Below are 15,532 nucleotides of genomic sequence, written 5' to 3' on the forward strand. Positions count from 1 at the left end.
TGAAGTGAAAATAAAGTTTGATTTGTACACTATATTAAAAGTGAGGGAAATATTTATAACAATTTTAAGCTCTTCCTTATTGATTAGAATGCAGCCTTTTGTCACTAATTATTAGAGAGCTATTTTAAACTTTAGAAAGGACTTTTAAAAGGAGCAATGTTTTTTGATTTTTAAACTGTACTCTACTCTGACATCACAATATAGAAATAGACTCACTTTGGAACAAGCTACAAATACATTCGCACAGTTTGTGACAACTTAATTGTCTACTTAGAGAACTGAATCGGCTGAGTTGGGTTATTATAAATCTTGTCCGAGGCGTTCTATTTCTTCGATCAGGAAGTCGATGTCTCCATGAGTCGCTGCGGGGTTTGAGATGACCATGCGGAAGAAATTGACCTTCTCTCCCAGGGGCTGGTAGCTGACCATCGTGGTCCCGTGCTCCATCATCCGGGCCTTGATCACTGGAGCCACCTGTCAGAGTGACCAGATCAACACGGTGACCACTTGTCCCGGGGACTCTCCCTTCGTCAAACCACCCAATAGCAAAGGGCCTTTGTAGCTTTGAACAAAGTAGTCAGAACCATATTTGCCGTCCCTTGGAGGAATTGCCTCCAAGGTCTCTTGGGATGGGGGGGGGACAATGGGGGGAGGGAGACCAACTTAATATATTCAAGACCCTGAAGGTGATGGGAAGAATAAGTGGTGGGATGTCAGGACGCACACCTGACTAGAGGCTTGCCGGCTCATCCCTTTCCTTTCTCGTTGGTGTTTTGGGAGCACAGGAAGAATCTCGCATTGATTCCAAGGCAAAATAGTTTAGCAATACAACATTTGGTAGAGCCCCCTTCCACCCCCAAACGTCACAATGATCTGGTCAATGTGAAAACACTGGGAATAAAATAGAGTTCACAGAATTGTTACCAAGAGGTAAGGCTTAAAATCAATGATGTAGGAAGATAAGCAGACATATGGCAACTTTCTTGAAACCCAAAAGCTTTTCTTTTTTTTCCTCCTTTTGCATTCCCTCAGTTTATAAGATATTTGGAAAGATAATTCCTGAATAATGATAAATAATCAGCTGGGATAAAAAACTGAACCCACATAGAATTTTTAACACAAAGACATGTTACACAGATAAATGGCTTTACCACTTTTATGCCAGACTAATGATTACAGCTCCAGGCATTATTTATTGTTTGTGAAATTAAGTTCAAATTCCTTGGCTCTGAGGACTTTATCTTCCCCTGCTCACCAGTGTGAATCTTTGGCTCTGAAGAGACCCATTTATTAATAGTTCCTGAAAGTACCATATGAATATTTATCCCTTTGCACTTGCCATCAGTCCTATAGAGGTCACTTTGCTTAGAATTCCTTAATCTTTCCAGCTCACATCCTGAACACACTACAAGGCTCTACCACATTGTACAAACTGGATGAGCTTGCTCTGATTTCTCCAGTACCTCTGTATCCTCTTCTTTTCAGTTTTAAATATACGATCCTTACCCCTAGATTCTGACTACATTCTAATTTTCTACTGAGAAAATACACTTTTTTTCTCTCTTACATCAACTGCAAGCTAAGAGGCACAGTGCCTTTTACTTCTTCACCTCACTGGGTGCCCCCCGAAGGCTTCAGGAGTCCACAGTAACTCTAAAAAGTAGTGTCTATGAAGTCGCATTCAATCAACTTAGGTCCATACCTATGAGCCCACATTTAGTTACCACTGCAGTCTGTAAAAATAACATGCCTCCTCTTTTAAGTTCATCGCTGCAAATACCTAACCCAGAAACGGTAGCCATCAGAGATGCGTCAGACTTGTGCTATATGTACATACAGTCAGTAAATCAATCCAAAACAGGGATCGGGACTTTTCATCACAGTTTAATCCATCTTAAATGAAGGATAAGGAGAAACAAATGGAATGCTTCTAGGGACGCATGACTTCCGAATATCAGTTCTTAGATAACCTCTGGTTTACAAGGGAGTTTTCATCTTCACAACTTTCATATTCAGAGCAGGTAATCAGCCAGGCTCTGCATCACTCGCAATCACAGGTGAATTACCAGCGGGCAGGCTTCAAATCACATCGCCAGACACTCCCGGTTCTGGACCTCTTTCCTCATCTACAAGCAGAGGCGTGCGGGGTGATGACTCCAGCCCTGAGATTTTCTCAGTCCAGACAAGTTCTTATATCCCTTCCAGGCCCTTCCTTACTTTACAGGGGAGATGATGGAAAGAGGAATGTTTCTTTTGGCTGATTATTTTTTCACTCAAAGATTTAAGGGTGTCTTCAGAGCATAAGGCTCTCTCGGAGAATAAATATTTAAAAACTTTAAATTTCTAAAGTCTGGGATTAAGTTCTGTAAGTGGATCTGCTAGAACATTCTAGCCTAAGGATATGAGATGTATCCTTTTGCACTGTGAGGCGAGGCAAGTCCACACTGTCTTGGGAAGACATTTTAAATAAAAAAGGTGACTGCAGGAATTTAAGAAAAAAGCGACATGACTCATAACTATTGGCTTTGTTTGTGCAATAAATCATGGCTCTTTAGAACTGGTAAAGTAGTAAAAATGCATTACTCAGTGAATTAACTCTGATTTAGTTATCATGGGAAATCCAAGCAAACCACATAGGAATGGCACTAATTATTGGGGGACAATAATCCCTAACCTTTCAGATAAATCTAAGCAAAAGGCAAAAGGTTAATTTTATTAGCTATCATCCCAAACAGATTTTGGCATGAAGTGATACTGAATTCCCTCCAATCCTTAAATTAGCTGAGTTGGCAAAAATCACAGCTGTCTAAATACTCTGACTTTTGCTTGTGTCCAGAAAATGCCAAAGAACTAAAATGAGCAAGAACATGGAATGTCTACTTAATTACATAATCACTAATTGCAAGTTAAGAAGGAAAATAGGACTAGCTGTATGAATACATAAAAGTTTTACTTGCTTCTAGACGCTTTTGGTCACATTCTTGGTTTTACCGAATAAAGAAAGTCGGTTGGAAAAGGGAGGTCTGCATGTTGAAGAATTCACTAGAGGCCTAATCAACAAGAGTCCAGAGGGGCTGCCTGCTGGGATTGGATTGGATCCCCCAGGAAGCCATACTCAAGTCCCGGGATGTGAACCCACTTTAAATAGGAACTTTAAAGACATTAACATTAAGCTGTGAGTCATTTGTAAAGAGGATCTTTGAAGATTCTATTTAGATGAGGCCAAATTGAATAAGGGTGGGCCTTAATCCAATATGGCTCAAGTCCTTATAAGCAAAGGAAATTGGAAATAGGAGCAGAAACCAGAAGTCAGCAGAAACCAGAGAACAGATACAAGGAGATAGAAATTGCCAAATCCTTCATCACAAATTGCCAAATCCTTCATCACTAATGGACTCTGGAAGAAACCAACCCCTGCAGATACCTTGATGTTGAACGTCTAGCCTCCAAACCCGTAAAATGAGAAATTCCTGTTCTTTAAGCAAACCCATTGTGTGGTATTTGTCACAGCAGCTCTGGCAAGCTAAGACTCTATTTTACCAGTCTTAGGGTATTGTTTTCTCCCTTGTGCCATTAGCTTTCTCAATCCTTTCAAAAATAAGAACCAGGGAAATTTTCCATAACCTGAATCCACATTTATTTCCCCCAAAGAGGGTTCAGGTTAAAACTGGTAAAGCATGAAATAACCTTACAAGATATCACAGGGCTGTATACTTCCACTATATATTAGAAACACTTTTTGCTTTTAAATCTCTGAAGACCGAGAGAAATTTTTGAAAAACAGAACAGAAGAATAACCATAAATAAAACACTTTAAATGCTAAAATTGTACCAATTAAATTTCCCATTATACCAAGCAGCATAGACTTTAAAAGAGTCATCTTAAATACGAGGCCCAACTATACCCTTCCCAATTTATGTTTAAATCCATTGTTGACCCTTTGAAAGTCAGTACCATACTACGAAAGCTGACGGAAGAGTTGCAGATAATGACCACCGAGTACAATGAAGAGTAAGAACAAAGAAGATGGTGAAGATGCAGAAACACAAAAGGCAACAGACGCACCTGCCTGTTGACTCTGACCTGAGCAGCTTTTGCATGGAGCCCACTTGCTGTCCCTTCCCGTGTCCCAGGGGTTTGCACGTGGCCAGGCCCACCAGGATCACACGCCTCATTCATTGACTTTGTCTCAGTGCCGAGGCGCCACCTGCACACTCAGACCTGACTGGGCACCAGGAAACTCACCAAAGGGATTCCTGTCTTCACCACCCTCATGAAGATGTGACCATGTCTGCTTTAATAAAAACCATGTTATCTGGATATTGGTCTCTCAGCCAGTGCACTGCGGGGAAAAGCCTAAGGCCGGCTAGTAGGTTCCTAAATGCTGTTCTCTTCTCTATTCTGGAATATGCAAAAGATACACTGACTCAACAAGCATTGTTTGAGAATCTAGCGTGTGCTAAAATATGTGCCAGGCAAGAAGATACAAAAAGAAACTCTTCTGCTCTGCCAGGCCCAGAATTTAACTATGTTCTCTTGTTTTCCATACCCTGCACAGAAAACTTTATGTCTTTTATTCCATTTTGAATCAATGTCAATGCTGTCCAACAGAATTTCATGAGACACTGGAAATGTTCTATATCTGCACTGTCCGACACCTGCGCCAAGAGCCACAAGTGGCTTCTGAGCACCTGAAATACAAAGAACTAAATTTTTAGTTTAATTAAATTTAAGCAGCCACATGTGGCTATTACTAAGTACAGATGATTTATTTTGCTCCAGTTCTTTTTCTTCTAAGTTTGTGTGTGTGCACATGTGTTTCTGTGATGATTTTACTGGTCACTGGAAATTGTACATTAGTGGGTTTTACTATATCAACAGTCTAAAAACTAATATTTTACTAATATTTTAATTGCTATCCCCAGGAAATAACCTACATCCCCATCTCAGGTTATATGTGTTAAAACCTAAGAAGCAATTGGAGAGGGCTGTATTTTAAGGGGGACATGGGAAGTTGACATCTGCTTAGAAAATTACAAAAAAAATCCATTCGGTTTTGTAGTCCCATCTTGTACCAACCTTCAGCATAGCAATTAAAAAACTGATTCAACAAATGAAAGAGAAACCACTCAGTGTATTCTCCATCTGGTCACTGGGTTCACTAAAGCAGTAAAACACTTTAAAAATGGAAACATCTAATTTCTAATTAGCTTAGTAAATAAAAATAGTCATTGTTAAGATAATTTACCCAACTAAAATTTCCAGGAGAAATATGAATTCTTTACCTCTCAAATGATAGCCAATCCTTTTTTTTCCCTCTCTCCCTCTTTTTCGCCTGTATCTGTTATGTTCCTTGCACTGTTCCTCTTCCTCACTCCCTCCCACCTTTTGGGCTTGATTTTCTGGAATGAACCACCTTCACTCAATTCTCAAATGCCACAAACAACTGTATCCATGGATCCCCGTTTCCTTCCATTTGTTCCTCTAGACCAGTGGTCCTCAAACTTGGCTGGGCTCTGGAATCATCTGGAGGACTTTTAGAAAAATCCCCAGGCCCATGCCAAGCCAAACAAACTAAATTCTCTGGAGTTAAGTTCTGGTCACTAGTATTTTTTATAAAACTCAGAGATGATTCTAACGTGTGGTGAGGGTTGCAAACTTCTGCGCTAAATATAAGTCTTGATTTAAAGACCTCAGCCACGTGTGTCTCTCCTCTGATGAGGGGCTGGATCCTGGGTTTTGCCAGGTCAGGCGTTAACACCGATGGCCTTTCCTGAAGGTTCTAGAGCCACACAAAACCCTCCTGCTATGAGCCAGGCACTGTTCTCTGTCTGGCACAGAAGAAAATAAAGTGTACTGGAAGGAAGCTCAGGATCCTTAAAAGTGGGGAAATGGCTAAGTTTTCTGGCACTGACTGGCAGAGGGGCGCCTTGCTTTACAGTAAATGAAAAAAATAAAAAACCAACACAGAACCTTGAGTCCAAATATTCAGGAATCATCCCTAGTTTCCTGCTTCTACCGTTCTGACAGTGGGATGGTTCCTGCCTTGATCTCCCTCCCAGTCTATTCTTGGTTTTTTCTCCCTGTGCCTTATTTTCCCCATCTGCAGAATGGGGAAATAGTGCTTCCCCCATCAGGCTGCAAGGAGAGGTTAGCGACCTAAGCTCCATAACAGGGAGCTGAGGACACCACCTCTGCCCCATAGGTGGTGGCTGCTATTACTGCTCCTTGCCCTGTTACCTTCTGGGCCCCCACAGCTCTAAAGAGCCCCCTGAGTAGCCTTGACTGTGGCTTCACAACAGGGTCTGCAGCAGCTCTGTTTCCTGACTAGAAACCTGCTTCCTGTGCCTGAAGCCTCCATTACTCTCTTCTGTGCTTGTGACTGAGCACCAGCTTTTCTTGGTAGAATAACTGCAGCAATTGTTGTTGCTGCTCTGTGATGTCAGGAAAAGTTATCACGTGGTTACTAATTTTAAGGCATCATCAACTTACCTGCAGAAAGCGGAGGAGCAAATGGAGCTGTTATAAGTCCCCATATACCGGCCCTGTACGTCCCAGCATTGCCAAAGCCCATTGAAGGGAAGGGGCTTTTCTACTGATACCGGTTTTTATCCATAGGCCATATCATAGGAAAGGCCAACAGACACACCACTGGACAGATCAAAGGGGTCTCGGGTCGCTTACCTTTGACAGGCGATTCATTCTTTCTTCATTGTCTTCCAGGGTCCGCAAACTCGGAGGCACATACCAGAAGCAGACATTAGTGTGCTGGGGCTACAGAGGGGAAAGTAAGATTCACAAGCAACCCAGGCTGAAAATTTTGAAAATCCCAAGGGCATCTGAAATCTATTTACTTGGCAGATTCACAATGCAATTCATACTTTGAAATCTGTAATTGTCTTTGGAGCATCTGATTTTCACATTATATCATCGTTTCTGCATTTGATTTTGCTTCAGCTCTGAAAAGCAATCCTTCATCATATCACTTCCCTTTTGTATTTGCCCCACTTACCTGGAAGGTACATCATTTACATCTACAAAAAAAAAATCGATGATAAGAACTGATATTGTCCAAACTCTTGGGGACGGTAGAAGTCAGAGCACATACCTTTCCATCAAACACCATTTCATATCCCTCTCGGTTTTTTATGATGTTGTACAAATACTCTGCCAGCTCCAAACACTTATCAATCTGTGCTTCAAACCCAGTAGTCCCCTAGGAAAGAGAAGAACAAAGCTTGTCAGGTAGGCTGAGAAAGGGGCAGGCAGGGCAGGATGAAAGCACGCCTCTGGGACCAGCAGTCATTCTACCACTTTGTCTCAGCTCTGCGCTGGCCCTTTCTCTGCTAAAGCCAGTGTTTCTAGAGGCTTTTCCACCTAATTTTCCCCTTTAATGCTCGCTACCTCAGGTACTCCTATTTCCTTTTATTTCCTTACTATTCTGCTTAGCTGCACCTTTTCTTCCACACCCTCCATTTCCAAGGCAATTGCTCTGATTGCTCAAGGGGAAAATTTGCCTCCGCCTTTCCTAGGAGCAATCCTGGAGGCTGTGAACAGCAGGCAGCAGGGCTGCTCTCTGCCTGCTGAGAAGGGCCATCTTCAGAGACCTGCTGCCACCTGTCATGCTCATTCTCCACCCCAGACCCCTAGCTCTGGTCATATTCTACCCTAGACCCGTAGCTCTGTTTACCAATGCATCCCTGTTATGGAACAGAGTGGACACTCAGTGAGTATTTGCAGAATGAATAAATGAATAATTCTTAGGAAGTGTGCTAAGGTCTTTTTTTTACATTAGCCTGTCATTCTGCCAAGCTCCTTAGGTTTCTCCTTTCTGGATAAATGACTCACATGTCTGTAATGAGTGAACATTATCAAAGAGGTTTTTGGTTTCTAACTCTGGATGCCCAGGGTCTGGACTTACGAACAACAACAGAAAAGCCTTGGACTGGAGCTGTGTAACTGCCATCAGTACACACGAGGGAGCTACTCTTCGAAATGGCTTTCCTGCTCTTTCCTTCAGCATTGATGAAGCACTAATGGAAGGGTTAGAGAAACAGCTCACACTCATTCCAGGAGCACTTCACACTGGCCTATGGACTAATCCAACCTGGAGACCTGAGGGTTTCCTTAGCAAACCGCAATGGAGGTAAAACAGGTCTGCTCTATTGTTTACGCAAGGATTCATCATCTTAGCTACAGCAGGACTGAACCAGTGACTTTTAACTTCTCACCCATATTTACAAGCAAGATGCTTTTTAAAAATCTGATGGGTTCAGAAATTGTTTTCTTTAAAGCTCGCTGGCCCAGGTGATTGGCTCAAGGAGGCTGTTTGGTTCTCAGTGACTCCAAGGATAGGCTCGGGCTGATGCCTGGATACTCAGTACCCACCTCAATGTTCAATGGGTCTGTGGGTGTAAGGAAATGAGGATTGGTTTGGACAGACCTGGCAGGTAGGGTCCACGTGGGATGGACTCCAGGTAGAGTGAAGGAGGGAAGCTAACTGTTTTCCAAACCAGATCCTTTGGACCTTTGGATCCTGGAAATGGTATGAGTCTTTATCCTCTATATAATTCATAAAAAACAATCCTATATTAGTACAGCTTTTCAGTGCATATGTGTTATTAAAAGTATTTGTTTTTCTTGCAATTCTCCTGAACAGACAAAAAAGTTACAATATTGAAAATATAAAAAAAGGAAAAAATATTTTTAAAAAGGAGCAAAAACAAACCATGGTAATCTTGACAATGCTGCCAAATTAACTTTGCATGCACTCATGCCTTTCATTTCATGGATTTAATTTATTGTCACAACCTCATCATCATCATCAGTCTGGAGTCGGGGTCGCAGGTATAAGCCAGGGCCAGAGGGACTCAGTCACTCCAGCCCTCTGGCCTTGGCTGATCTGGCCACAAGGAGATGAGGACAGAGGCCTGATTCCCTGCATAGGGAAGAGGTTGGTAAATAGATGCTCCAAAAAGCACCTGATTGTATTGCCAAGGCAGCTGGGTGACCAGAAACCTGAGTGGGTGTCCCCTGGCCTGCCCCAGGCTAGGACTGCACTGTAGGTGTGACCAAGAGCAGACCCACTGCCCCTCTGGCTGGGTTACAGAGGTACATGAGACCTCACATAGAAACTCTAGTGTGCCCTGGGGAACCTGGGGCCACTCCTTTTCCTGTGGGATATTTATGGGAATTACAAATAAATTTCAAGGCTTTTAGGGGAGTCTGAAAAATGTAGATGTTCATCAAATATTTATTAGCTATTATATGCCACCCAGCTCTTATTTAAAAACTGACAAAGATGCATTCAAAACTTTGTCAAAATCACATTACCCTGACCTAAATCACTGTGAAGAAGGCTCAAGGCTGAGATGGGGTCTCCTAAGTGGCAGGCTGGACACCCGGCTCCAGCATGAGCCGCGGGAGCCGCTGGGGAAACAGGGCTCCTTACCCCCTTGTGGCTCTCCCACATGCCACGGGGGCTCAGATTTTTGTTCCCCTTGTTCACTACACCCAGAGAAGAACCAGGTACATTTTTCGGTGCTCAGTGTGTGTCTGTGGAATGAATGAATGAATGAAAGCATAACTGCTGAGCCCTGGGGCAGGATTTTTACAAAGTCCTGGGGAAGCATCTGTTTCAGAACTAGATTAATTGTGTCTAAAAAGTAGATTCTCGGGCCCCACTGCTGACTCTTGGAGCAGAATTTCAGGCAAGTGCGCAAGGCTCTATGAGCTCTTCTTCCGTGGGCTCACTGTCTCCCAACTTCTCAGAGGCTGCTCTGATCCTGACACTTCCTGAGTGCTGGTCATGATTCTTCTCTGCTTCTTAAAAGGCTCCTGGCAACACTTCGAGGCCCTGTAGTGCTGCTTCTGAAATAACTCCTGAATCCCTTGCTACTATCTCTATTTTTGACACAGTCTCCCTAGTTGGGGCTTTCTCAATGGACCACATCTCCCCAGTTGTCCTTCCGCCAAGTTAGGTTCAAATCCCACACGATGCCCTTAGCTCTGCCATGCCTTCTTCCTGGAACGTCCTTCTCCCATCTCCCCTGGTTAAGACCCTATCTATTAGTCTAACTATTCTGCTCAAGGTCCATCTCAAATGTCATCCTTTGATAAGTCATTTCTGCTTCTCAATCAGGGATGAGCTTTCCATCCTTTAAATTCTCAAGGTGCATCATTTATGACCTTCTATATTCTGTCTTATGCGATGGTCATCTGTACTTGTGCCTTATCCTGTCCATAAGAGTATAGCCTCCTCCTATTCTGCGTTAGGCATAATAACAGATGTTCCGTAACTATTTAGTAAAGTAAATTAATATCTTAGAGAGAAAATGAACATCTTTACTCTGCAGCTGTGCTCTGCATAACCCCAGAGGCACACAGCTTTGCAGCAGCACCTAGGGAGTTACACACCAAGCCAAGAAAAAGGGGACTCATATTAAATTTGTTTTTTGCCTATCGCTGAGTTATAGACACTGCAGAAATCTAGCCACGTGGGAAATACCCGTTGAGTCCTAAGATTCTCCAATAAAATAGACAAGATGAAGGGTGACTAAGTAAGAGCAGGGTTGTGGGCAGGCCGCGTCTTGCTGATGGCAGGCTTACACATTTCATCGCCTCCCACATCCGTGGGCTCACTTTTTGTGCCCTTTTGCCCTAATCAAGTTATCCTGAACCTAGTACGGTGGCTGACACTGGGGCACTTGACGTTACCAGTCATTAACAGGGTTGCTGAAGAGCAGTGACGTATACTTAGGAGACTGCTTTTCACACGGCTTATCTCACTAAGGAGAAAAGGTGGATGAATTTTAACACTGCATTCTCCAGGTACATTTGATAACAGATAGTTTACTCAATGAATGCCACCCTCCCCCTCCTTGTTGTCACTATTCTTTTCCAGAGGGTTTCCAAATTCCTGTTGGATGCAAGATGGGACAGGGTCCAAGCCTTTGGTGCTCTCCTCTGTGGGGAAATGATGACTTCTCTGACCCTGTCCCCTGCCAACATTACTATGGAGTTTAGAAGTGAGAGTGTGATTTCCTCACCTCTGCCCCAGACTGAGATTGTTGCTTTAATAGTTACTCTTATTCCATTTTGCAAATAAAGCAGCTTTAGGTTGAAGACCAAAAGGAAATGCCTATAATTTAGATGCCTGGATCCTTTTTTTTGACATAAAGAATTTCAGAAAAATATGTGTCCATAAGCCCTTGTGATGTCTATTTTTCTCTTTTCTTCTCCTCTTCTGGTGCCTTGACTTTAGCACTTTAAAAACCAGATCCTTTGTGCTTATTTCAGGCTTCATCTGGTCCTGCTGTTTAATGCCCACCTGACGTCCCCAGAGTCATTTCTCTAAGAACTAACGGGCCGCGCCAGGCTCAAGAGGGAGCTGCGGCAGGAATTGGTAAACCAGGAAAGAAACATTTTTGTGTCAATATAGTTAAAGATCATCTTAATAGAATCACCACAGGGAAAAGAGATGAAAAGAATGGCTCTTAAAGGAACCATGGAAGGAAGGGGGAACTTGCACCCTGTTTAGAGGTCAAGCTTTCCTCTGGCTACTACTTGATATTTATGTTTATCATTTTCTAGCCCCCATCTACCAACAAAATGAAAACCTGTTACAAAGTTAAACAGACCCAGCCTTCTACTCCTAGGTATTTACCCAAGAGAAATGAAAGCAGATGTCTGCACACAAACTTGTATACACACATTCATTGAGGCTTTACTTGCTATAGCCCCAAAATGGAAACAACCCGAATTCCATAAACAAGTTAATAAAAAAAAAAAAAATGAAAACCTTCCTCATTTTAAAATGGCTTGGGAGTACATCATTAATTTATATTCTTGATTTGTTTTTTTTTTTTTACTCCCAATGAAAATATCATTGCTTACAAAATAATGTGTCTGGTCTTAGGGGCACGTGTCCTTGACAAGATCTCAACTTTCAAAAGCAGAAGTCAGCTCTCTGCCCAGCTCTTCCCAGCTGCCCTGGAGGTTACAACCTTACACTGCAGCATTTAGAGGAAACCCAGCAGGGGCCAGTGCTATCAGGGATGGTGGCCTGAAGGATCTGCAGTCCATCCACGCCTGGAAGCCACCTAAGGGTTACTACTGCTTGAAGGCAGACCATCTTTTCATTTAAACTGACTCTTTTTCCAGACTGGGATTAAAGAAGATTCCACCCAATGCTTACGGATCACATTGCTCCTTTTCCAAGTCCCCTTTCTCCTGCTGGCTACCCCTCTCTAAAATGCCTCGACAAGGCAGTGCACTTTGAGAACCCTTACAGCCAACAGCGTGCACAGATTTCTTCATTGTGGACGTGACTCTTCACCCAGGTCTGAGAAAGAACTCACACTGCCATCCCAGCACCGGCATGTCTCATACCTGCAGGCCAAGTTATTCGCTTGTTCCTACGGGACAGAGCCTGCCACCTTCTTGTGTTGGCTACTCAGAAAGCGTAGAGCTCAGTGTATAGGCCCTCTCCCAACATGCAGCACTCAGCACAACTGCCTCCCTTCCTTGTTTTCCCATGCCAGCTTTCCCTCACCTACTACCTCCACTGCCTTTCTTTTTCACAGCTATACAGCTGGCTCTGGCCATCACCTCCTGTGGGGAGAGATGAACTAGGCAGGTGGTCACTGAGTTGTGACATTTAAATCATAAGCCTGGCCAAAATTTAAGAAAAAAATATCTTTGGCCTTTCTAGCCTGCTTGCTTACATGTAAACATAATCTTTGCACTTTTTGAAGGGTACAGTTAGGTCCAGTCAGAGCTGCATACCACTCCTTACAGAGTTTCCATTTCAAAGAGGGCAATGATCACCTACAGTTAAATTCTGAATAAACAGAGGAAATACACAAAAGGAGGTGATGAGGTGCTTCAGAGTTTTGGGTCTTTTAAAAGTCTTGTAACTATAGGTTACCCTTGAAATGTTAAACATGAGCTCTAATGGGGGTTCCTTGTTTATTCTCTCTGTTCTCCAAGCATATAATCTACAGATTTGCATTAACCTATCCAAGTGATCAATCATTAGGTAAAAACCACGAGTCAGGGGACTAGAAAAACAAAATAAAACAGAAAACAATAAGAAAAAATCAAACTCTTAAGAATCAAGGAGTTCTGCCCCAAAAAGCAGAATGGATTTGTTTTGTAGATGAGTGAGAATTACAAGCAATTTGGCTTAAAAGGGCAAAAAAGAGGGGAGGGGTTATTACATGCTTGCCCATGTAAAGTGTAGATATTTAAATAAAGGGTTAAAGAAAGTTAATCTAGGGGGAGTTGTTTTCAATTTGGAAATGAATGTTTTAACATGATGTACTAGATCACTGCGTCCATTTCTGCTTTTGGTCACCATTCAGTTGACCCACACGTGCTCACCTTTGCCTTCCACATTAGCCATAATTTAAAGATATCCACATGGCGCCCACACTGTAAGGCCTTGTCCCCAGTGTCATAGGACAGGTCATAGTGTTTGTCTTGCTGAAAGAGGTAGGAGGCATGCATCTGGTTGCAACTCTGCATCAGTCCCTGAAAGAGAGAAGAGAAAACTTCAGGAACTCCATTGACTTCAACAAATATCCTATTTAATTTGCATTGCAGTATAAATTATAAAGGGAAAAAGAAGAGACATTTTGCATCTTGGAAAAAGAAAACCGTGAGAATCAAATGAAAAAATATGAGGCCAATATCTGAACAAGACAAACTGTTACGAAAAGTCAACTTTGTGGGATGAATGGCTCTGGGTTAGAAATGTCACCAGAGATTAATAAGGGTATACTTATATGTTTACTCTCCCTTTCAAGAGAAGGGATTATAATACAACAAAAGAAAACAATCAAAACCAAGCAGAGTGTCACATCATGCTTATTCTTTGGGAGGATGTCGTGATGTTCTAGTTTTGTCATAATTAAAATAATTTGGAAATTCCTTGGTTCTGTAAAACGCCATTAGCGCAGTTCTAGTGTTTTGTCCATATTTAGTTCAAGTCTTTTATCAGAGCTTGAGCTCTCTTTGGAAATCGTTATTTACAAGACAGTTCATTGCTGTCACTCATAGAGGCTGAAATTTGAGAGTAAAGACACTGCTATTCTGAGATTATTTAAATAACCAACCTTTCAAATACCACGTGCCTTTCTTAAGAGTGGTCAGAACTTCAGCACTGCGTTTTAAAAAAAATTTTTATTGATAAAACAAAACAACATACAAACACGAACATTCTTAACATATGAACATTCCATATTCGGTATGCAATCAATGTCAGCACTGCATTTTTATACTCAATCGATTGTGGGCGTCAGACTGGAGATTTTCACTGTTCTGCAGTGGAACAATGGCCACAGATTTGCTCCGGGACCATAGCCTTCTCTGGAAGCTGCGTGGCTGTGTAACGGGACCATTCCAAAAGACACAAATGAATCATGGTTTCTGACTAAACCGGCCCACCAGTCTCCTCCCAGAAACCCCACCAGCTGTCAATTTGTCAGGAACCACAGGAAGCCTTTGACTCCCTCATGATCTACAGTGTAATTGTGATTTTACAAAGGCTTTGGCATTTGGTTTTTGTTTCCGTAGTGACTCATGGCAAGAGAAGAAAAGACAAAAACGTGACCATTTAATTGAAGTTAGAAGTGAAAAACCTTTTAAAAACAATATCCAAACAGAAGTTTGTAGTTTAAGCTTCATGTTCATTGGAATCCATTATGTTATTTTTTGAGACTAATACAACTACAATGTATTTGTCTTGGGAAATGCATGTAGGAAGACAGTGAATTTGACAGAAGAAAATTCACTTGAAGGCCAAGATGAAGATGTGAAGATTGCAGTAGGGGCTCCTCTTTTGTTTCATGGGCACAGAGAGAGTGCACTTGTGGCTAGACCAGACCAGCTCCAACTGGGAGAGGAAAAACTGCTCCAAGCCCATGACCTCTAAAGAGCTGGTCAGCAGCATCATCACTGTGGGACAAAAGCATAAGTCAAGGTAATATGGGTTTATACAGAGGGCCTTGGAAAGGCGATACTTGGGTTCTGAGTCACTGAAAAGTTATAGACCATCATGTACCAAACTATTTTAAACATGGCAATAGTTGCTGTGCAAAAAGAGGGATCCAGGGTCAAACTGATTTTGGAAGCTTTATATCATAAATGTTGTCTTAGTAGATATTTGTAATACATTTCCGCACATCAGAGGCTCTGCTAAGCCCTGAACTAATGCAGTTTGTTTTTAACTCTTTAATCCGACATTTCACAAGCTTTTAAGAACTCTGATCTCTCTTATCACAGATTACTTATTACAATCTTACAGAACCACGTTTCCTTGACTGCCAGTAAAAGAAATGCTGTCAGAGCCTCATAAACTCGGATGTGGAATGATCCTTAGAGCTCATTAATCTATTCCCACCCAGCGAAGGAGTCCTTTCTATACCCTTGCTAATGAGTGGTTGTCCAAACTCTATTTATTCACCTCTGATGATGATGAGTTTATTTCTACATAAAGCATTCATTACCCTATTGGACAGCTCAGTTTTA

The 15,532-nt window shown here is 42.2% G+C and overlaps 1 protein-coding gene across 1 annotated transcript in view; it reads right to left on the bottom strand.

Annotated features, from left to right (window-relative positions):
• Positions 1 to 216: 216 nt before the first annotated feature.
• The window catches only part of GAD2 (glutamate decarboxylase 2), a 68,904-nt gene continuing 53,588 nt past the window's right edge, over positions 217 to 15,532 (bottom strand). The window contains exons 13-16 of the mRNA XM_077153490.1: positions 13,385 to 13,534; positions 7,110 to 7,217; positions 6,686 to 6,775; positions 217 to 474 (exon numbers count right to left, since the gene is read on the bottom strand). Of these exons, the coding sequence (XP_077009605.1) occupies positions 301 to 474; positions 6,686 to 6,775; positions 7,110 to 7,217; positions 13,385 to 13,534 (522 nt within the window). The 3' untranslated portion in view covers positions 217 to 300. The remainder of the gene's footprint in view (positions 475 to 6,685; positions 6,776 to 7,109; positions 7,218 to 13,384; positions 13,535 to 15,532) is intronic.

This window comes from Tamandua tetradactyla, chromosome 1, assembly GCF_023851605.1.
Source record: "Tamandua tetradactyla isolate mTamTet1 chromosome 1, mTamTet1.pri, whole genome shotgun sequence".
NCBI classification, from domain to species: Eukaryota; Metazoa; Chordata; class Mammalia; order Pilosa; family Myrmecophagidae; genus Tamandua; species Tamandua tetradactyla.